The sequence below is a fragment of the Vipera berus genome (genome assembly GCF_964194415.1).
Source record: "Vipera berus genome assembly, chromosome: 3".
In the NCBI taxonomy this organism is placed as follows: domain Eukaryota; kingdom Metazoa; phylum Chordata; class Lepidosauria; order Squamata; family Viperidae; genus Vipera; species Vipera berus.
In genome coordinates, this window is record NC_138204.1 from 96,230,954 (window position 1) to 96,254,839 (window position 23,886).

General features: G+C 40.0%; 1 protein-coding gene across 2 annotated transcripts in view; it reads left to right on the forward strand.

The window, feature by feature from the left end:
- The first annotated feature begins 388 nt into the window (after window positions 1–388).
- LOC308665051 (complement factor H-like) overlaps window positions 389–23,886 on the forward strand; it is a 29,190-nt gene continuing 5,692 nt past the window's right edge. The window contains exons 1-7 of one of the 2 annotated variants that reach the window (XM_081322668.1): window positions 389–703; window positions 9,680–9,866; window positions 11,395–11,577; window positions 11,831–12,037; window positions 15,561–15,740; window positions 18,531–18,704; window positions 19,978–20,160. In XM_081322668.1, coding sequence (XP_081178794.1) covers window positions 9,803–9,866; window positions 11,395–11,577; window positions 11,831–12,037; window positions 15,561–15,740; window positions 18,531–18,704; window positions 19,978–20,159 — 990 coding nt within the window. In that variant the 5' untranslated portion in view covers window positions 389–703; window positions 9,680–9,802 and the 3' untranslated portion in view covers window position 20,160. Of the gene's footprint in view, window positions 704–9,679; window positions 9,867–11,394; window positions 11,578–11,830; window positions 12,038–15,560; window positions 15,741–18,530; window positions 18,705–19,977; window positions 20,400–23,886 lie in introns of those variants that run through there. The other variant, XM_081322669.1, reaches the window with a different exon arrangement.

A 23,886-nucleotide genomic window follows, 5' to 3' on the forward strand; every position in this document is an offset into this window, starting at 1 on the left:
CTTTCCCTCTCCCTCTCTTCATGTGAATTAAGAAGGGGCTTGTCTGAGACATTCCTTCAAGTTATTTTCTGGGCCTGGTCTCAGGCTCCTCTTATCTCACAGCTGCCTTGGTAATGGCTCTTCTTGTCCTCCAAGGCCATTCCTTCTTCCCTCTACAGGTCCTGGAGGAGATAAACACTGTTTACACTAAACAAAAGATTTTTAACTCAGTTCAAATCATATGAAACAGATAATGCACATATGGTTTTCTTCAGAGAAGGTAGATGGAATTGGCATCAAAGAATCCTTCTTATGCACACCTATAAAAATAATGAGATTTTGAATTTTAGAAAAATATATTATAAAATAGTGACACCATATTTTCTCTAAAAGACAAAAAAGAGAAAAAGGAAAATAAAATGTAAAACCACATTTTCCCTTGTAAAAGGGAATGTTCCTGGTTAGTAAGGGAAGCAGGGTAGATCTTGTATTCTGATGAGGAGATGATGTCTTACTTTATCTGTTCTTCTGGTCTCTGGATATTTTGACCTTCTGGATATTCTTTTTTTTTTTAGAAAAAATTTATTGAATGTGCATTTAAAAACAAAAGTGGACATGTTACAACTTCCCTGGCTACAACACTGCTATTAGTATTACCTGATGTAACAAAAAGAAAAACAGAAAAGAAAAATACATTCTATGACAGGACAGAATATAACAAAATGTACGTATAACATCTGTAAGTTTTCTGGTAAACAATCTTTCAGTCGTCTACATTGTAAATAAATATCTTCCAATTCTGTCCTGATACAGGTGCTAGTAAAAAGTCTCTGCGTTATCAACTAATCAATCGATAGTTATCTCAGCGTTCCTCCTTAACTCTAACCATTTGTACAGAATTTTCCAAATTTCATAATACTCTGTTTCAGTTTTATTTTTCATCTTTAATGTTAACCTGTCCATTTCAGTGCAGGATAGAATTTTGTTTATTATTTCTTCTTCAATAGGGGTTTCCTTTCTTTTCCATTTTTGAGTGTAGCCAATCTTGCTGCGGTTAAAATATGCAATAGTAAGTAAAAGGATGCTTTGCTTAATTTATCATTAATAATCCCTAATAGGAACATTTCTGGTTTTAAATCAATTTTTTGTAATAATATTCCTTCAAGCCAATTCTTTACCAGGTGCCAAAAATTTTGTGCTTTTAAATATTCCCACCACATGTGATAGAAGGTCCCTGGAAGCTTTCTGCATTTCCAGGATATTGGTGAGGGTTTTTTAATCTATTTTTGCTAGCCTTGTGGGGGGAAGGCGCCATCTATAAAACATCTTGTATAAATTTTTTTATAGGAGGTGGCTAACGTTAACCTCCTGTTTCTATCCCATAGTGATTGCCAATTGTCTAGGTCTATGCTATAACTGAAATTTTTGCTCCAGATTAGCATTGCATCTTTTACCTGTTCTTCTAACATATCTTGTTCTAATAAATATTGATATATCTTTTTTATCATTTTGTCTTCTGTTCCTAGAAGGATTTTATCTAATTGTGTATGCTCTAATTTTATCCCTGGTTCTTTTTTGTCTTTTCTGTATCGTGACTGTATTTGTACATTCCAGCTCTATACAGTCTTCTAATAGTCTTTTCCTTGTTTTCAAATCTCCATTCTCATCTAAGATATCTTTATATGTGATTACTCTTCCAAAGTTTATAAATTTGGGGTGCATGAATATCTCAAATATCGATAGCCATTTGGAGATTTCTATATAGTTTTTTAAAAATTTTTAATCCAAATGTCTAATAGTGCCCATCTGATATAATGATTCTGGAAGTACTGATGAGCCTTGTATTTCCCGTCCCACATTATGGCATGCCACCCTATCTGCATGTCATGGCCTTCTTATGCTAGTAGTCTTCTATTCCTTAGGTGTATCCAATCCTTTATCCATACCGATATTGTCACCTGATAATATTTTTCCCAATTTGGGAGGCCGAGCCCTCCTCTTTCCTTTGCATCCTGTAATAATTTTAATTTAATTCTCAGTTTTCTACCTTGCCAAATAAATTTGGATGTAATTCTGTTTAAATTTAGAAAAAAATCCTTGCCTAATTTAATTGTACACATTGGAATAAAAAGAGTAATTTGGGAAGTATATTCATCTTGGTTGTCACTATTCTCCCCATAAAGGAGAGCTGCAAGTTTTTCCATCTGTTTAAGTCTGCTGTAATTTGGTCTATTAACTTGTCATAATTTTCTCTTTTAAGTGTAATACATCTTGCCGACAGTTGTATCCCCAAGTACCTTACTCTTTTAGATGTCTGGATGTCAATTTTTTATACTAGCTCAGTTTCTTGTAAATTGGACATGTTTTTAACTAACATTATAGTTTTTTCTTTATTAATCTTCAACCCCACAACATCTCCATAATTTTCCAGCACCTGTAGTAGTCTTGTTCCAGATTCTAAGGGGTCTTCCAAAATAAAAACTAATTGTCTGCATAGGCCTGTAATTTCAATGTCTCTTTTCTGATTTTTAGTCCTTTAATCAGCTTATCTTTTCAGATTATTCTTGTTAGTACTTCTAAAGAAAGAACAAATAATAGAGGAGATAGTGGGCAACCTTGTCTCATGCCTTTTTGTATTTGAACGCTATTTGTTAATTCTCCATTTATAGTTACTTTTGCTTCTTGTTTGGAATAGATTGCTTTAAACATGTTTATAAATCTTTCCCCAAATTTCTTTTGGGGAACTTTTTCAGGTTTGTGTGGCAAATGGCAGCTGAAGTAAGATCCTAAGTCAGTTGCAGTTTCACTGAGTTAAGCATTGCTTAACAACCGAGTGGCTGGTCCCAATTGTGGTTGGTAAATGAGAACTACCTGTATTTCTATGTCCTTTTTGGTGGGGTAGAGGGCTTCAAATTCAGGAAAACTTCCTAAAAAAGGACCAGAGAGTTACTTTCCCCAGGCTAGGAGTGTCCCTGAAGTACACACACTTGAACAGCAATTCAACACATAATCTCACTTCTGTACCCATGCCAGCTTTTCAAAACCACACCACCAGCAGGGGATCCCACTTCAGTTTCCATTTTACAGCTTTACCCTGTGCAGCAGAAACCCAGCAGCTGCAAAATTACCCATAACACAGCCTGGAATTAAAGGATTCTGCCCTCGGCAGCGATAGGTAGGCAGTTGAAGCAATCAGTGAAGGTCTTCCATAATTTTATGTTATACCGCTGTTTACCACAAATTTTGAGTGGGGCTTCTAGTTCCAACAAAATGGGCTGCCTCAGGAAGATCTCTCGTGACTTCAGGCATATGCCCAGAATCTCATTTTCTATGAGCTGAACATTCTTGCCTAGACGTGATCCTTGCACTTCAAGTGCCCAGCACAGGAGCCCGTGCGTGAAAATAGCCCGGCAGAGGAGCCAGAGTGGCTCTGCTGCTGGGGGCGCATCTCGGCCGGGCCTTGCAGGATCCGGGATGGGCGCCTCTGCTCGCCCTCAGCAGCACCCGGCAAAGTAGCTCGCGCGCGAAACAAGTCCGGCAGAGGAGCCGGAGTGGCGAGCAGAGGCGCCCGGCCCGAATCCTTCAAGGCCCCTGCCAAGATGCACCCCCAGCAGCGGAGCCGCTCCAGCTCCTCTGCCGGGCTTCTTTCACGCACAAGCTCCTCTGCCAGGCTTGTTTCGCGTGCGAGCTACTTTGCCTTGAGCTGCTGAGGGTGAGCAGAGGCGCCCGGCCCGGATCCTACAAGGCCCGGTCAAGACATGCCCCCAGCAGTGGAGCCACTCCAGCTCCTCTGCCGGGGTTGTTTCACATGCGAGCTACTTTGCCGGGTGCTACTGAGGGCGAGCAGAGGTGCCCGGCCCAGATCCTGCAAGGCACGGCTGAGATGCGCCCCCAGCAGCACCCGGCAAAGTAGCTCGCACGCAAAAGAAGCCCGGCAGAGGAACTGGAGTGGCTCTTTCTCTGGCCGCCTCAAGTCTGCCTTCCTGCCTGGGCACCTCTCCCCCTCACTGGCTGGATGTTGCTTGCCCTCCCCCCCGGCATCCCACCTTACTCCCTCCTACCTCCTACCTCCTCCTCCTCCACTTTTTTTTTGGAGCTGCAGGAGACTAATGAGCTGCAAATGGTGCTGGGCTCCACCAGCCCACATGCACTTGCCACCTCCTTCTGAGCAAGTGCTCAGCCAGGCTGGAGCCAAGGTGGTGGGGGCTGGACCTTTGTAATTTCTGGGAGAGTTGTGCGGGCTGGATTCAATCATGTGGCGGGCCGTTTGTGGCCCACAGGCCTTGTGTTTGACATGTCTGATCTAGAGGAACGTCTCGGAGTTCCCGTCACTTTGTGGTCTACCAGCTTACCCAATGGGCTGGATAGTCTTGTGTCCCTTTGTGCTCCTGAGTCAAGGGGATTCAATGCACTCTGGCTGGCCTCACCAGGTTGGCCCACCCGAGACTGTTCAGCAGAGTAGGCACAGTGGTTGCTGAAGTTCTGTTGGCTTGCTCCTTCAGGAGATCCATGTTGCACTCCAGAGCTCCCCAGTTCTCCCTCTGGTTCCACCTCAGTGAAGAAGGAAAAGTCCTGATAGTCCATGTGAGGGCTGGCTTGGCCGCAGGTTTGAGGACCTTGGGAGGGACTTATGATAAAGTCCTCGCTTAGTGACCATTCTGGAAACTGTTTCCTGAGCTGATCAATGTGTCATCTGACAACTCGCCCTCTCTCCACCCCCACTTCATAAGATAGGGGTCCGGGTGCCTTGGTGATTTGACCAGGAACCCACAGATTCCCATGACCATAGTTCCTGGCCCAAACCCAATCATCCATGTTCAGCCCCCTCGTGGGTTTTGGTCGAGAGTCTTCTGCTGTCACTCTATCTGGATACAACCTGTCCAGTTTAGTAATCAAACGCCTCCCCCAACGTAGTTCTGCAGGACTTTTGCCAGTAGCAGTGCAGGGCATAGAATGCTGGCAGAGTAAACAATCTGCCAATCTGTGATGCCAGTCACCTGTAACAATGCGCTTGAGTGCTTCCTTCGTTGTCCTCACCATGTGTTCAGCTTGACCATTAGAAGATGGATGAAAAGGTGCAGACATTGCATGTCTGATGAGATTAGCTCTAAGAAAGGCCTGAAATTCAGCAGCAGTGAATTGGGCCCCATTGTCAGAAACTAAGACATCTGGCAACCCATGTGTGGCAAAGAGTTTTCTCAGCACCTGGATGGTCCTAGCAGTAGTCATGTTAGGAACTGGAATTACTTTCAGCCATTTTGAGTGGCTATCCACTACTATCAGGAAGAGCTGCCCCTGAAAAGGCCCAGAGTAGTCTATGTGAACCCTGGACCAGGGAGTGTGCATTTCCTCCCACCTGTGAACTGGAGCCTGTGGCATTTCAGACCTAGATTGCTGGCATGTATAACAATCATGGACTTGACCCTCAAAGGCCTTATCAAGGCCAGGCCACCAGAGGTAGCTTCTAGCTAAAGCTTTCATTCTGACAATGCCTGGATGGCTTTCATGTAATGATTGTAAAACCCTGTCTCTAAGGGAAGTGGGAATTATGACTCTGTTCCCCCATAAAATGCACCCTTTATGTGCAGACAACTCATGCCTCCTGACAAAATAGCTTTGAAATTCAGAGTCTGGACTTTTTTCCAACCAGCCCATGTATACCCATGACAACACTCTACTAAGTATTTTATCTGTGGCAGTTTCAGCAGCAATGTCCCCTGCATGGAGGGGAAACTCAGGTATGTCCTGTATGGACAATATTCCAGCAGCAGGAGCCAGATCTGGATCCATTAGTGGCAGTGGTAGTCTGCTGAGGCCATCAGCATGGCCCATTTCCTTGCCCGGTTTGTGAATTAATTTAAAATTGTATGCAGATAGAAAAATAGACCATCTCAACATTCTTGGAGATAGTATGTGGGGGGTTTGCTTGTCCATTGTGAAAAGTCCCAACAGAGGTTTGTAGTCAGTGTAGACCGTGAAATCCCTGCCATATAAATAGTCATGGATTTTTTTTATTCCAGCAATGATGGCTAGGGCCTCTTTGTCAATCTGGGCATAGTTGCACTCAGTAGAAGACAATGTCCTTGAGTAAAATGCTATTGGAACCTGTTTCCCATTTTTTTCTATGTGACTTAAAACTGCTCCCACCCCATAGGGAGATGCATCACATGCAAGACATACAGGTTTAGACTCTTTGTAGTGAGTTACAGTGGACTTTTCTGACAAAAGTGCTTTTAATTCCTGGAAACATTTTTCATGTAAGTTAGTCCATTTCCATGGAGCTTTCTTGTCCAACAGCCTGTGGAGGGGCTCTGCTATCGCAGCCTTATGAGGTAGAAATATGTGATAGGAATTTAGGAGACCCAAGAATGCTTGTAGCTCTCCTTTTGATTTGGGCCTGAGAGTCATTTTAATGGCCTTCACTTTAGAATCAGCAGGGTGAATGCCGTTAGCATCAATTCGGAAACCCAGGAATTCTGTTGAAGAAACCCCATTACTACACTTGTTCTTTTTTTAATTTGAGGCCTGCTTTGCGAAGCCTCTGCAAAACAGCCTTGAGCCTACTGGCCAACAGTTCTGGGGATTCCCCTGCAATAAGAACATCATCAAAATAAGGGCAGATGCCCTGAATACCCTTGAGTGTGCGCTCCATTAATCCTTGAAAAATACCCGGTGCAACACTGACTCCAAACTGTAAGCATTTAACTTTGAAAGCCCCCCTGTGAGTCACGATCGTTTGTGCCGTGGCTGTGGCCTCATCAACTGGCAATTGCTGATAGGCCTGTGCTAAATCAAGTTTAGCAAAAATAGTACCCCCTTGCAAGGAGGCTAAAATATGGTTGACCACTGGAACTGGGTAAGCATGTTGCTTGAGGACTTTATTTAGTGTGCATTTATAGTCAGTGCAAATGTGAACTTCCCCGTTAGCTTTAAGTGGGGTGACTATAGGAGTTTTCCACTCCCCACCATCAACAGGCTATAACATGCCCTGTTCTACAAGCTTATCAATTTCGGAATCAATTTTATGTTTTAAGGCAAAGGGGACCCTACGAGGCTTAACCCTGATTGGAACTACGTTGTGATCAAGCTTAAATGAGATAGGTGGGCCTGTGTATGTTCCAAGGGTTGAATCAAAAACATCCGCGTATTCCTCGCACACTGACACGAGGTCTGCAGTTTGTGTCTGGTTTATGCCAGTAATCTGAATACCTAAGGCATCAAACCAATTGAGTCCAATGAGACTCGTTCTCTGGCCCCCTACTACTATTACATCCAGGTGCCCCAAAAACCCTTTAAACTTAACCAACAAGGTGGCTTCACCCTTAACTTTAACATGCACATTCTGAAAATCCATTAGGATTATATCTGAGGGTCTTAGTTTGGCCCAATTGTTACTGCACCTACACATGAAGTTAAATGTGTCTTGAGAAATGATTGAGACTGCAGAGCCAGAGTCCAATTCCATCTTACATGGAACTCCTTGTAGCTCTACCATGAGCTTAAGTTTGGGCTTGAGGGGGTGTCAAGCCCTGGTGCGGCATATGCTTCTACGGCTTCTGAAGAATCCCACACTAACTGGACCCTGGGCCCCAGTACCTCTCCTAGTCAGTTCTTCTGACTGGTGTTTGAGTCTCTCTGGCGGGCTCGCAAACCACTGTGATGTGGCCTGTTCTTCCGCAAGCTCTACACGTGGCTGAACGAAATCTGCAGTTGGCACGGAAATGGTTGCCGCCACACCCCTTACATCTCGGTAAGAGAGCTGGCTTGTAATTTGTCCTCTCGTGGCTGGCTGTTGCGGTGTGGTGCATTGGGTTGCTTTTGGAGTCATATGATTTCAGGTTCTTCTTCCTTGGAGAGTTCTTCGGTGCGCTTGGTGTCTTCCCGGTGGACTGTTTCTTCTAACTTTGTCAATTTGGCAGGCTGTACAGTTTGAATGGCACCCCCGGCAGCTTCATCGGCCATCACCTCATCTTGTGCTTCAGAAAAGGTTAAATCTGGCCTAGCAAATAGTTTCTGCTGAAGTGTTCTGTCCCGTAGGCCGCTGACGAGCCTGTCTCATAGTCACTCCTCTAAATTTGAAAACTTGCATAGGCGTGCAGCCTGCCTTAGGCCCGCTATGAAGTCTGACGCTGACTCCCCAGGAAGCTGCACTCTTTGGTCAAACTTGAACTGCCAAGCCATCTCAGACATCTTGGGCTGGAAGTGCCCAGTTAGCCTCTTTTTGAGATCTGCATAAGAGACCGCTTCGATTGGTGTCGGTGCGAAAAGATTCTCGGCTAAATCAAAGGTAGCAGGGCTGCATACGCAGAGTGGCGTTGCGGCCTTCAGTCCTTCTTCTGCAATCTGATTGGCTCTGAGGTAGTTTTCTACTTGCAATAGATATGATACAATTATACAATGGGTATGATTGTATCAATTAATTCTTGTTCAATTAATTCTTATTGGTCTGAGCTCTCAATTCAATTACAGTTTATCCCTTTTGTTTTAGAAATTTTTTAAAGCAATTACTTTACTTCTTAACTTATGATTGTCACTCTTCCCTCATTTAATGCTAATTGGTCTTCAGTTCTTATTCAAAATGTCTGCTCTCTCTGCTCAGTCCTCACTGTCGCTCTTCAAGATTTTTTTAGCTGCTTCTTCTTGGCTTTGCTGCAGGAGCCAGAAAGAGAAACCATCCTTGTTCACCAATCCTTACCACCTGTGAGTCTGTTGCTTTAAGGTAAAATCTCTTTTTCCCCCTGTCTCCTTGTCACTGCTATCTGACAGGGGAGATGATTTTTCCCCTTTTGCTCTGGGGCTTCCCCTCTTTTCTTCTCTTCTTTGAAATTCTCTGGAATGATTTCACGATCCGGAACACTTATGAAGGTTCCCTGAGTACTCACTCCGCCAGGTTAGTTGAATCACTGTCCCCCTGATTCACTGCTGTTTCTGTCCAGCTGACAGCTGCCATTTCTTCATGGCCGCCATAATGGGCTGTCTCCTTCACCTGGCTTTCTCCGAGGCTTTCCTGCTTTTTGTGGTTCAGACCGCCATCTCGAACCATTCAGCTGGGCGCCTCCATTTCTAATCTCCCTCCAAGAGATCTTGGGGCTTTAAAAAAACCCCACTGGGAACAGAGAAGTGGCTGTGAAATCGGCACGCTCATTCGGAGTGGCGTCTCAGCACAGCCATTCCATTTGACAGCTGGCTCTGCCTCCCCAACCTTCTGGATATTCATAGAAGTGCAACCCAATCCTAGAACTGCAATATCTGTGAGAAAAAAACCTAGTGTACAAATAGTCTACCTGATATGATTAGTTAATGGTTCTTATTATTAAACTCCACAGTAATTTAAGGAAAGTATTGTATAGCTGCTAACCTTTGGACATAATAAATGCAAAAAAGGTATGTCAGATATCAAAAGTAATTTAATTAGATATCGAGTTTCTACACTGCCAGTTTTACCTGAGTCACTCAGGATCATTTACAATAACAATACAGTGTTAAGTCCTAGAAGAATGAGGAAATGGTTTACATAACAATTTTATTGTTAATTCTGTATACTTATCAACCCTGAAATTCAAGTGGTGATACTTCCTTCTGAAGAGTTGAAAGGACTGCCTGAAAAGGTGAACTATTGATTGATTTGTTTCTTGTCATATCAACACAAAGTTTCCAAGATTCTCATGTCAAGATTCTCATATTCTTATTCCTCCTCAAGATTCCTTGACAACAAACAAACAAGCATAAAATGAGGAAGGCATGGTAATAGCAGGAAGAAATCAGCTGCAAAAGCCAAACTGCTGAACTGAGGTTTTGTGGTTCAGATATTGCCTGAAAAGCTATGAACAACTGGCTGCTCCTGGTCATTGCTTTTCTTCTCTTCCCAGGCTGTTCTTCTCAAAATGGTAAGTTAAGAAGAAGTGAAATCAAGGGGTTACTAAGGAAATCAGTTTCTGCTGCATTCATTAAAAGAACAGTTACTTTTAGCAACAGCAAAGAGTTCCATTTTTCATTTGAAATGGCAGATTGTTTCAGAATATCACAGACTTATAAGTACAATCCCCTTGTCAAATACAACATTTTTCAGCAACTGATTTGTGAATAGAAAAATACTTTGCATTAGTATTGGAAATTCACACCCATTTTGAGGTACTTGATTTGAATTAATAAAGAACCTGCTGTGATAATAACCAAGTGATTATCATTTCTAATAATGTACTTTAAAACTGGTGTAAAAGTTTAGTCTTTGATTTCATTGAACTATTTTGTTTAATGGTTTATTTTACTTATAAACAAAAAAAATCACCAAATTTGAAATGAACAGTTGTAAAACTGGTATATATTTATTGATTATATTTCCCCACCATTTAAACATTTAGATGGTATTATTCTAAAAACATATACAGTAGAGAAAAAGGACTTTTCTTGGCACTAAATCCTACTGAAGATTTCATACTTAATTTTTTCTGGGCTTATACAGAAGGATATGTCAATACTACAGCTATGTATACTTTTCCCCAAATCCACAAGAGGGTATTAACTAAATAGGTTCTTTTTCTCTACACTTCCCTATAGATGACATGATTTTTTATGACAGCCTTTATTAGTGCTCTGGTCTGCCACGATAGGACATAATGTCTGCATAAGAGCATTGATCACACAGGGGTCATATTTGTAACATTTTATAGAAAGGGATGCGGTGGCTCAGTGGGTTAGGATGCTGAGCTTGTCAATCACAAGGTCGGCAGTTTGGTAGGTCAAATCCCGAATCCCGAGTGCCGCGTAGCAGAGTGAGAGCCTGTTACTCGTCCCAGCTTCTGCCAACCTAGCAGTTCGAAAGCACGTAAAAATGCAAGTAGAAAAATAGGGACCACTACGGTGGGAAGGTAACAGCATTCCATGCACCTCTGGTGTCTAGTCATGCCGGCCACATGACCACGGAGACATCCTCGGACAAGCGCTGGCTCTTCGGCTTTGAAACGGAGATGAGCACCGGCCCCTAGAGTTGGAAATGACTAGCACGCATGTGCAAGGGAAACTTCACCTTTACCTTTTTATACAAAGGAAATGAGTCTTCATAAGTTAGAAGTTTGAAATGTTAGAGATGTATCTCAGGTTTACATCAGGATAAGTACAAAAGCAATTGGTAAATAATTCACAGTGAGAATATCCTTTAGGAGAAGACACAGGGGAATAATATTCATGTTACAAGATTTGTTTATATTGATACTAATTGAGCCTTTGAGCCAGTCATTTATTTAGCACTGTTTCTGTGTGCATTTTAAAAATAGTATAAACACATACAACTTGAATTGATGCTCATTAAAACATATTTATTAGTGTCTTTTGTAAATGGTCAGAAATACTGATGGGTGTTTTCTTAGTTTGGAATATGGACAAAGTCTTCAATCTTCATGCTTTCATGTTTAATAGAAGGAGGAAAAAACTGTAATGGTCCACCCAGGATTGAGAATGGGGACATTATTACTTTGTCTGACAAGCAGTACAGATCTGGCTCTTCAGTAGAATTCAAATGCCAAAGGTTTTATGCCATGGAAGGCCAGAAAATATCTTTTTGTAACAATGGGATCTGGACAAAAGTGCCCATTTGCCTCGGTAAGTAGAAAAGAAAATCTTCATCCAATTTTTATGAGCAGTTCTAAGCATTAGGATCCATTCATTGCATTCTTTCTCTCTTGCATAAATTGGTCTTGTCTGGCAGCAACTCTCCTTTATATATGATTTCAGTTCTAAATCTGAGGTGAATTGGTTGTAGGTGAAACCTAAATTCTATTATTAGACCTTTACAACAAGATTTGGATTTGCATTTGGATTCTTCTCAACAGATTAATTTTCTTTTTCATCTGAGATCCCTGTATGATTCCCACGGCTGAACTGGAAGGGCAGAAGATAGAAGTTAAAGATGGAATGGATGCCTCTGAAAACATATTTGTGCAACGTGGACATTCTATAGAGTTGATCTGTAGAACAGGATATGTCCTTGCAGCAGATTCTTCCCAATCAGCCTCTATAATCCATTGTGATGGCACAACCCCCATGATTCCTAAATGCAAAGGTGACTCAAAGGATTTAATTTTACAAACCATGGCTAAGTTAGTACAAAAACAGCACACGGCATCCTTGAGAGTTTTTCCAAAAAGATTGCTCATTCATCAATGCAGGATAAAATATCTGCATGGCAATACTGTTTATATCATCGAATGGTATAGTACAGCTAACATCCATAGCTGAGCTACTATATATTTCTATTTTTAAAGAATTTATAAACTGTTGCCATACCAAAATCTAATTTAGTTAATGTTAGAGAATATTGTTTTACTTCTGATCTTGGTACTAGTAGATTAGTGGATGCCTAATGAGGGACATTTTGTATTTCTAGAAGTTTAATATTTCTCAGAAACAGTAGTTTCATCATAGGCATCAGAAGAACATTATGGAGATATTTGTTTGTTTGTTTATGCATTCATGACAGTTGCCTAATTGATAAGAGGATGCCTAATGAGAGTCATTTCTCAATTCTAGCAGTTTAACATCTCCCAGAATCAGTAGTTTCTATAGGAATACAAAGGCATAGGAAGAAGTTCATGGAGATGCTTGTTTGTGCATTCATAGCATTTGTCTATCATGTTTTTCCTTGTGGATTCTAGACAACTTACAGATTTAAAAATAGAAATCAAAGAATAAAAAATGCACACTTATACACACATGTCCCTGTAGCTCTTCAGTCACCTGTAGGTGAGGAGAGAGGCTACAAGCCTCATCTTAAGGCAGCTGACCCCAAAGGAGGGGAGCTGCAAGGAGAAGACTTTATATCATTCCCTGACCAAACCGATAATGATCCTTTGCAAAAGTTGTCTTGCCATTCAAGCAGAGGTTATTTGAAAAATTCAGTGTCATAGACAGCCCATTCTTGAACCATATCCTGCTTTAAAGTTAGTGAGCATCTCCTTGGATTGCATCCAGAGAAACACTGGTATTGAATGTAACTTCTACAGCAGTGCTGCAATATTACAGAACTAAGATTGCATAGCAAACATGCAATATATTGAATTTTAGATCAGCTGACATTTCCAGGGTTCACCCAGGGCAATCCCAGGAAGAGCAAATTGATTGATTACATGTTGTGAAGGTGGTTTCAATTCTCAACAACCACATAGATCAATTTTCTCCAGGACAATCTATTCCAAGTGTGATCCTTTAGGCAAGTATGGCAGGGACTGCAGCACTTAACCAACTATAAGGGCAGCATGAGGAGCATGGCAAACACCGATGCCTCGTTGGCTGAGGAGCTGAATATCTTCTTCGCCTGCTACGAGGTTAAAAGACCAGACCCCGTAGCCTCTGCTGGCCGGCCTTCTGACTCTCAGCCACTCACCCTGTGTGAACACCAAGTGAGAGCTGTATTGAAGGCTGTGAATCCCAGCAAAGCCGCAGGCCCAGATGGGGTGCTGGGGATAGTGGTCAGGAATTGTGCCGATCAATTAGCAGGGGTCCTGACAAGGATTTTTAACATCTCCTTGCAAACGGCATGTGTACCATCATGCTTGAAGGCAGCTACCATTGTCCCAGTCCCCAAGAAAACTACAGTTGAGTGCCTGAATGACTACAGACCTATTGCATTAACGTCTGTAGTCATGAAATGCTTCGAAAGATTGGTTCTCCAACATCTTAGGACATGCCTCCCACTGGACTTTGATAAATATCAATTTGCCTACAGGGGAAATAGGTCGACAGACGATGCCATAGCTACTGCTTTACACTCTGTAGCAAGTCATCTCGAGAAACCTGGAAGTTACGTCAGGATGCTTTTGGTTGACTACAGCTTGGCTTTCAACACCATTTTGCTGAGCATTCTCATCGAGAAGCTGACTGACTTGAAATTCTCCCCCGCTATCTGCGATTGGATTCAAGACTTTCTTAGGGATCGGGTACAAACAGTGAGGGTCGGGTCTGCTTTGTCCACCCCCCTGAAGCTTTGCACCGGCACGCCACAGGGCTGTGTGCTTAGCCCCTACCTGTACTCTTTATACACTTATGATTGTGTATCATCTGACCCATCCACTGCGATAATCAAGTTCGCAGATGATACAACTGTGGTGGGTCTTATTACAGGTGGGGATGAGACAGCATATAGGGCGGAGGTACAAAAACTATCCATATGGTGTAGTAACAACAACTTGCACCTAAACATCAGCAAGATGAAAGAGATGGTGTTAGACTTCCGGAGAAAAAAGGAGGAACCTGCCCCACTTTACATCGGGGAGGACTGTGTAGAGAGAGTTTCCTCCTTTAAATTTCTGGGAGTCTACCTCTGTGAAGATCTGACCTGGAAAGTTAACACAACCCAGGTGGCTAGAAAGGCCCAACAGAGGCTTCACTTTCTTAGGATCTTGCGGAAGAACAGGGTAGAACAATAGCTAATGACCCTCTTTTACCGGTCTACCATAGAGAGTGTCCTCTCGTATGGTATTGTGGTTTGGTATGCTGGTCTGACAGCCGCGGACAGGAAAGTATTACAGAGGGTAGTGAGCACAGCACAAGACATTGTGGGCTGTTCCCTGACACCACTGGATGACATCGCCAGGGCTCGTTGCCTTGGAAGAGTGAGGAAGATTCTCAGGGATGACTCACACCCTGGACGGTATCTCTTTACTCTACTACCATCCGGTAGGAGATACAGGAATATAGCCAGCTGTACCAACAGGCTGAAAAATAGCTTTTATCCGTGGGCTGTTAGGCTTTTAAATGGGACATAATCTTATGCAGAATTGACTTGGGAGACCGGTGTGTGGTGTAGTTGGTTCACATGGTGTGGTAGGATGGAGGGTTTGTTGTCACTGTGTGTTGGGGGGAGAGAGCACGGGGGGAGGCTCAGTTAATCTCAATGTACACATGTTGTACTTTGACAATAAAGGTTTATTTATTTATTTATTTAGATCAGGGGACTTCAAACTTGGCCCTTTTATGACTTGTGGACTTCAACTCCCAGAATTCCTCATCCAGGCATGCTGGCTGAAGAATTCTGGGAGTTGAAGTCCACAAATCATAAAAGGGCCAAGTTTGAAGTCCCCTGCTCTAGATCTTACAACAATGCATCCATCACCATGGTAACTGAGCCCATCTATTGCATCAGGTAAAAGCAGAACCATTAAAATGTGTAACTCCTAATTTGCAATTCTTGAGGAAAACAACACTGGGATTGACAGTGGGACTGAATAGCAAGTATGGAAGTATCACATGGTAGTTTTACATTTTAATTCAACACTAAACTGCAGGGGAAGAATAATTATAGCAACTTGTTAAAATTTATTTACGATCTTCAAAATGAATATCAAGTTACTAAAAGCAGTTTTAGTTTGGATGGCTTATTTCACAGTATATTTTCAGTATCAGTGGGAAGTTTTAAATTAGTTAGTACCCATCAGTGGCTGCTGATTAAAATTGTCTGATAGTGCTATATATACATTTTCAAAATAATAATATTGCTTTTTTCTGTGCTAATACAAAGCAATGCACATCATGTGATATAAGTGCAAGGTTTTCTTTTTTCAATATAAGATATGATTTATTTTCTCTAGAAATTATATGCAACTCTCCAAGAATATTGAATGGTTCTTTCCGACCTAAAAGAAGTATATACCGTGATGGGGATCTAATTCAAATTCAGTGTAACAATGGATTTACCTTTGAACCAGATAATAGAGGACAGGTGGTTGAATGCACAAAAAATGGATGGTCACCTCCATCCAAATGTGTCTGTAAGTAGAAATTGCATACATTCCTATGATTTTGGCCAATTTAACTCTGTACATGTGTAATTTTTCACATTATTTTACATGAATTTCTTTCTTTCTTTCTCTTTCTTTCTTTCTTTCTTTCTTTCTTTCTTTCTTTCTTTCTTTCTTTCTTTCTTTCTTTCTTTCTTTCTTTCTTTCTTTCTTTCTTTCTTTCTTTCTTTCTTTCTTTCTTTCTTTCTTTCTTTCTTTCTTTCTTTCTTTCTTTCTTTCCAAATCTCACCCAGCACATTTTAGCAGATTTTGCACATGTCCAAAATACTTATTTAGTTGCAACAGGATACTGTATAGGACAGACTTGAAAAAAAGATGTTCTATCAGAAGAGAATAAACAAAATTGTACAATTGCATTCCCATTCAACTTGAAAGGGTTCTAAATACATACAGAATATGAACAAAAAATGGGTTTCAACAAAGTGTGGAACATCTGCTTATCAAACAAACATATATGAATAACCAAAGTTATAGGCAAATTCACAGGCAGATAGGTACACACTGGAAAAATAACACAAACAGTAGTACTTTTTCTTAGCAAATGAATAGGCCTATTGTAAACATAGATACAAATGATAGATTGGTGAACCTAATGTTTCCTAAATTTTGAACTAAAGAAACAGGAGGTGTAAAAGTTGTTAAACAGCTGGAAATGTTAAATGTTGCAGTATGAAATGAATAGCTTTTTAGAGAGTGAAAGAAAAAGGCAGAAGATAATTTATTACAACTGCCTTGTTCCAGAAATAAGAAGAATCTCACTTCCTGATTGATGTACAAATGTTTGTTTGTTTACTTACTTATTAATTTCATTTATATAGCTGCCCATTGTGTACCAGGTATTGGGTGGCTCACAACCAAAATATAAAGTCCCATCTATCAACAATGAAAAATATTAAAAACCTAGCATTATAATCAAATGTAGGTCACCTTAGTCCATTTCTGGAGGGAGGGGCGGAGGAAGCTAGATCTCAAATGCTTTTTGAGAAGTGAAAAGATGTTCCATTGGTCAGGGACTATCATGGAAAAGATAAGCTTTCTAGATCTCCTAAGATGGCAACATATAAGGGAAGGGACTAGCTAGGTGCATGCATAATGTATCTGATCTGGTAGGATGGTCCTATGCCATATAAGACTTTAAACTTAATAAGTAGTTCTGTCATGACCCCAGCTTCAGATATAGATCTGAAGAAGTTGCTCCTGTTGAACCTGTGGAATATCAGTCTCAGGAGACACAAAGACAAGATTCAGATGAGGCTGAAGAAACACAGGGATTCCCTGGACAGCTGAAGAAGTCAGATGTGGATGCCAGGCCTCCAAGTCTCTCCACCAAGCAAATATGATTCCATGAAGTTTCTTCCCCAGCAAGGGAGTAAATCTCTTAATTATTGACAGGTGGCTACATCCTGATTTAAAAAGCAGCTGTGACCATATTTCCTTTGCTGAAAACAATGTCTAAACCTTGGTTCTATTGTGAGGTTCTTGCAAATTTTGTTCATGTAAGAAGTCTTGAATCTCTGATAATTGGACTGGCTGACAACCTGACCTGGCGCTTGGAACCCTGGAATGGAATTGGACAATTCTTCTGCAACCTTGAAATATATTTGCTAAATAATATTTCCATAGCAACCATATTTGAACATGAAAAAAATTTAAATTCTTTCCTTTAACTACAAATTTTGCTGATTTTCTAGTAACAGCAATTTCATTCATTTGTTATCTAGAAAGAAAATGAATCAACTACAAAACTAAAAGGGAAACTTTTCTTGTTTTTCCCCCTTTTGACTATTTCCTTATGTCCTTAAGTCTTTGACACTCAGTAATTTTATAGTCACATGGTCTCTCTCATTTTGCATGATTGCATTTTCCTTGCCGTTATTTTGCAAAGTCCATCAATTCTCTTTTCACTAAAACTTTAAACAATCTGCATTCCCATTAAAGTATGTACTATTTATTTATTTCAGAAGTTATCTGTAAAAATAATATTTCAAATTTGACTGGGTTTCTAATTCATTTAATACTTATATCATGATCTTGTCAAGCCTTTTGGTGGTGACTTTAAAGTCTTAAAATTGTTATTTCTTTTCTTTAATCCAGAATGAAAGCTCCCTCGTCAAGTGTTTGCTGTTCTGAAAAGCCCTTTTAACTTTAAAATAATTTTAATCTGAATGTGCTTAAGTGAACCCAATGCCCTTAAAGGTTTCATTGTGTTACCTTGGTTATTCTTCTTCCTCAGGGATGGTTCTAATCAGTGTTGATTGAAGGTGTAGCTCACAGCTCTTACTTTACAGCAGAGGTGTCAAACTCACAACATCACATGACATGTAGTGACGTATTGCAACTTTTTTTGGCATTGCTGACAATAGGATGGGCGCAGTTTCAGTATGATGCATCTGGCCCACGGGCTGGCAGTTTGACACACCTGCTTTACAGGTTGCCTCTGTGCTCAACACCCTCCCCACTTCTGCTTAATATTAACATGAATAGACTGGGTGAGGCTGAAGGCATTTCATTTGATTGTGAAAATAACTGAACAGTAGATGGCTTTAAGATTGATTATGGTCCATTCCCAGTGAGTGTGATAAAAGAGTCATTTATTCAATCTAATCCTACCTAAATCCTACTAGGATGAAAAATGAAATTAGAATTACAGAATGTCTTTTCTAATAATTTATGTTTGATATCTAGCATTTCTCTTTTTATTATTATTCCATTGATTACAGAGAATATTCATGAAAAAAACCTGTTGTTTGCATTTTATAGTAGAAATAACTTGCCAGGCAAACCACATTGAACATGGAACCATATTATCTCCAAATTCTATTTACAAAGAAGGTGAGAAAATACAATTCTCATGTAATGAAGGATACAGATATGTTGACAGACCAGATGCCTTATGTACTAAGAATGGATGGAGTACAAAACTTCAATGTACACGTATGTATATGTTGCTAAGGTCATGGTTACTCTGAAACTTAAACATATTGGGTGCATAGGCTTGCAGCTCCAATCAGATAATTTAGGGAAGGAGCCTTTGTGTTTGTATTTGATTTCATTTTCACCAGAGATACTTATATATGACTTGAATAACAAGTATTGTCTTTTTCTGAGCCATCTTTCTTTTCTTTAACATGTAAAAAATGCTGTTTCAGGTTTCTTCTGAATTTATGGCTTATTTATATTAATGCTGATTGCCTAAAGTAGCTATAATTAGTTTTAAAGGAATAATTTAAAAAGTGCCACTAATTCTATAATTTCAATGTTGTTACCAGTCATGAAAAAGTAAAATTTGGGTCCATAATTTCCTGAAACTTGTGGAACCAAACTGCATTCTATATTGTCTTTTAATTTTAATTGATCAGACTTAAAATGTCTAAGAGAAGGGCATTATTCTTCTGAAGATCATTTGTCACAAGCATTTATTTCTGTCTGTAATCTGCCATACATAGTCTGACTCTGCAATAAACGTGGGGCCAAATGTTTCATGCATCATTCCTTGGACAAGGGAAATGTAATTAATCAGGACAGACATCTTCTGACTCAAAGTTTAAAAAAACACATTTGTTTCCTTTAGGGACAATTTGGGTGATAGTCCCACAAGGGAGCAAAACAAGCTATTTTTGGAAGTATACATAAGAGGCAGAACTGAGACACAGAAGTTCAGTTGGCCATAGGATAGTGGTCAGAAGAAATTCTATTTCCTATCGTGCTTTTCTATACAGCTTCAGATTGTCCACATCAGGGGTCTTCAAACTCGGCCCTTTTATGACTCATGGACTTCAACTCCCAGAATTCCTCAGCCAGCATGCCTGGCTGAGAAATTCTGGGAGTTGAAGTCCATGAGTCATAAAAGGGCCGAGTTTGAAGACCTCTGGTCCACATCAAGGAAGTGTGATTGCCTGGCAAATATTTTTGAGGAAGGATCCTCTTAACAAATTTCAGTGAAGGTAGTCTTAAGCTTAAATTAGTCTTAAGCTTAAGACCAGCCATCTGATGAGGACTGAACTGAACTGAAACATATGAATCAGAGAAAGTGCCTCAGCATGTGTTACAAGCAAATTGGGGAAAAAACACCCATTAAACAAAATAAATTGTATAGCTCCACTTCAAGGTTTATAGCATGAGGATCTCTCCTCATTTTGCAATAAATTAGTCTTATAGGCAACAAATGACTTATTGACCATGTATCTCTATTCATATTCCTCCATAGAAATGGAGTGTCCCCCTCCAGAAGTGACAAAAGGCCACATTGAACCTAAGCGATCACAATACATGTACAATGATGCAATTGAGATAACCTGTTATAAACGGATTTTTTCTTTTAAAAGAGTCCTTAGAAAGTACATTTCTAAATGTACTGCTAATGGTTGGAACCCCCCTCCTCTCTGTTAAGGTAAACTGCTTTTTTATTTTTTTTGGTTTTAGTTTGTTTCTAGAGCAGAAATTGCTTTATTGTTAATGAATGATAAATTGATTTATTCCCAATGAATGTTTATGAAATAATAATGGTAGCTGGAGACTAGTTTATTATAATTAGCAGTAATAATGATAACATTTCTATAACTTTTCTTCTTGAAAATATTCTAAAGTCCTTTAAAATATTCATAAAATTGTTTAACAAAAAGCAAGGAAAAAATGTATTAAAACCAAATTATATAGTAATAACCTTATTCCATAGCATGAAGCTACTGCACAGAAGACTTGCTTCATGCTGTCACTAATCATAATCCATAAGCCACAGCACAGGGCTCTGAATATTGTAGGGACCCAAGATGGTGATTTAATCAGAATGATTAACCCATCCAGAGACACAAAGGGTCTGCTGCCGGCAAGATGGGGCTTACCAGTTTCAGTCCGTTGGAGAGGTTAGCTTGGAGTCCCATCCTGGGTGCCAAATTGTTGAAGGAAAAGTCTTCATCCTGGTTCAGTCCAAGCCGGGAATAAACAATATGGCAACTGCTTTAGAAAAAAACCTTGCAGTTTATTGAAGAGGAGAGCCAGACGGAAAGATGGCTCTGGAAGAAAAGAGGAGAGAGCACATGTAAGGAGTGGGTTTTCATACTCTCTGGGGCTTTTGTTTGGAGTTGTTTCCTGTTCCTCTTTGAGGCTTTGTATTTCCTGTGTCATGTAGTCTGACTTGAGTCTGGATGTGCCCTTTGACATCTGTGGGTTAATCCTATTATGTCCTGTCTTAGAGTTTGGGTGGGGTATGTAGATTTTAGGTGTCTTTGTCTTCCTAAACTTCCTAATCCAGCCTTCCTGGATTATTTACATCTGCATCTCTACAGAGCTGTTTTCTGCTTGGGGAGGCTTTTCTGCCTCTTTAAGATCTTTTGAGGAAATATATTTTTCTGCCCTTTTAATATTTCCTTCTCTGGGGGCTGACTTCCCACAACGCTGACTCTGTGAACTGCTTAGGGAGGGCTGTAAAGGTAATACTTAAGCGAGTATGTAAGTCTAAGTGCTACTGCTATTGTTATAATTGAAATCTCCTATTCAACTTGCAAAGTTTCCAAGCAAGTTAGTGGCAGAAATGTAACATTGAGAGTAATGTGGGAGAAGAGAGTAAGGTGAGTGTCCAAGGGCCAAGAGGCATTCCAGGCCAATTGAATTTTTTCCTTGCTAATTAGTAATTTTAAAGAAATCTTTCAGTCACCATAGACCAGGCATGTCAAACTGCCAGCCCGCAGACCGGATGCATCACTCTGAAACCACGCCACCCCATTGCCGGCAATGGGGAAAAAGTCGCAATACATCATGCGACATCACATGACATCACGAGTTTGACATGCCTGCCATAGACAAAGAGGAAGTCTTTTCTAATAGCTATTGTGATCCTTTAAAACAAAAAATATTTTTGCTTAGTGTTCAGTTCATGCACTTCAGTTTGAATGTTCACAAAGGTTTCAACTATTTGGGGAGTAGAGATATGATAAAAGATTAGTTCCACTTCTTTGTACTGATAACCTGCCACTTGGATTGCTTTTGACAATGAGCTACAAGTCTTCTGAAAGCTTCATGTGACAGCAAGAACAGTAAACCTGTCTACCAGTGGTCTGTAAGGCTAGTAAATGTCCATCCAAAAATAACCAATTTGATAAATCTCTGGAAGGATTAAATAGCTGAGGTGGCGCATTGGTTAGAATGCAGTACTGCAGCTACTTCTGCTGACAGGCAGGTTGGGGACAATGCTGTGTATTCATACTCTCAACAAACTGTTAAAGGAGGCCTCTTTGCTTCAAGAGAAACAGTAAATGTAGATGACCCTATAGGAACACACGCAGTGAAATTTTCTAGCACTTTTTTCCCATGGCACACGAATAGAATGATTGCAACATTAGGAGCAGACTCATAACCTGAGGACCATAACTTTGATTAAATGAGGAATGGAAGGAATATTACTAAAATGGCAGGGCAGAAGGGCTGAACACCAGGAAAAAGGTTGAATGGAAGTGATTGCAGGAATGAAATTATTAGTTATAAAGAGGGAAAGGAAAAGACAGTAAATGTTTCATGTGGAGTCAGTAAATACAATACAAGGCTTCACTCTGCAGAAGCCATGTTGTTACATAGAGAGGGAGCATACAACAGGAACCAGAAATGCATCACAGAAACAATAGAGATGAATCACAGAGTAGCAAAGTGACCTAGGAAACAAATACAATAGAGATGAATGATAGAGCTGCCTATAAGGGAAACTTAACATCCATAACAGTAAAACTTAGAACTGTCTAGGTCTAGAAAAATAGAAACACAAGGATCTCATGCCCTGTTTGGTTTACAGGTCCTTGAGAAATGAGCACACTCCAATCTCTATAAAGGTTGTCAAAAGCCACACACTACTTAAGCACTATTGAAATCTATGTGATCCAGAAATTGTTAATGGTGACTTATCCAAAGGTGATAATTTGGAAATTAAAGATGTGGGTATAGTTAGCAATTCTGATGCTAAAATAGTTTTCTATAAAAATTGAACTTTAAAATAAAATAACCTTAAAGAGGTAAGGACAACAATCAAATAAAAAATAAATTAGCCAGAAGGTTGCCCAGTAGTTGAGCTTTGGCAGCATCTTCCTAAAATGCTCCAAATTTCCTCTTTAACCACCACTGAACACAAAATCTGTAACTCATGAGGAATTGACATGTCTTCTCAAAAACACCGAATTTTGAAGAACTACCTTATTATGCTAAATCACAATGAGATATGAGATATGATATTATGACAATATCATTATCTGAATGAATTGTTTAGAAAAAAGATATTCTGGGTTTTTGGTGTGTGTGTGTGTGTGTGTGTGTGTGTGTGTGTGTGTGTGAATCTGCTTAGATTTGTATCCTGATTCAATATCCAGCTATTGTATCAAGTTATCTAACATGTTGCATGGAAAAAAGGAATGTAAATCTTTCTGGTCCTAGCCCATAGATGTAGTATGCATTATGGGAGCTCCCCCAAATGGCTGGCAATTTTGATGGGGAAAAAAATAAAATTCCAAAGGAAATATTGATCACTGAACATAACAGCAATTCTGAAATTCTCTCTGTTGAAAATCTCCTCAACGATACTAGTGAGATTTTATATTCTCATCAGAGATCACAAGATACTTTTTAAATTTATATCTCGTGAAGCTGCCTGATGTATGCATAAAGCTGAATTTAATCAATGGTCTTACTAACTTGTACAGTGACTTTGAAAAAACTCAGCAACATCTAGAAAATGGATATCTAAGTCTGAATACATTCTTGTCTAGACATTCTACCCCTTTCAGGTAAAATCTTAATCAAATCATCTTCTGCTTCAAGGAATTTTTTTCTCAGAGACTGCTGGGAAGATGGAAGTCCTTCCAAATTGCAGCCAAGTGCCACTTTTTGTCTTAAAACACCTAACTCTTTTCTAAAATCATCAGGAAATGAGTGGGTAGGAGATTTCAATCTGCAACCAAAGTCATATCTACTGGACTATGAATTGTATTCCAGAGCCTACAGTCTGCTATTCAATCTATAATAACAGTATTAAATAGTACTACTTTATCTATCTAATGATACCCCTGTATCTGAACAGCAAAGTTTCATGATCTTAAGCTTAGAATTGGAATGATGCACAATTTTTCCTGATGAGACA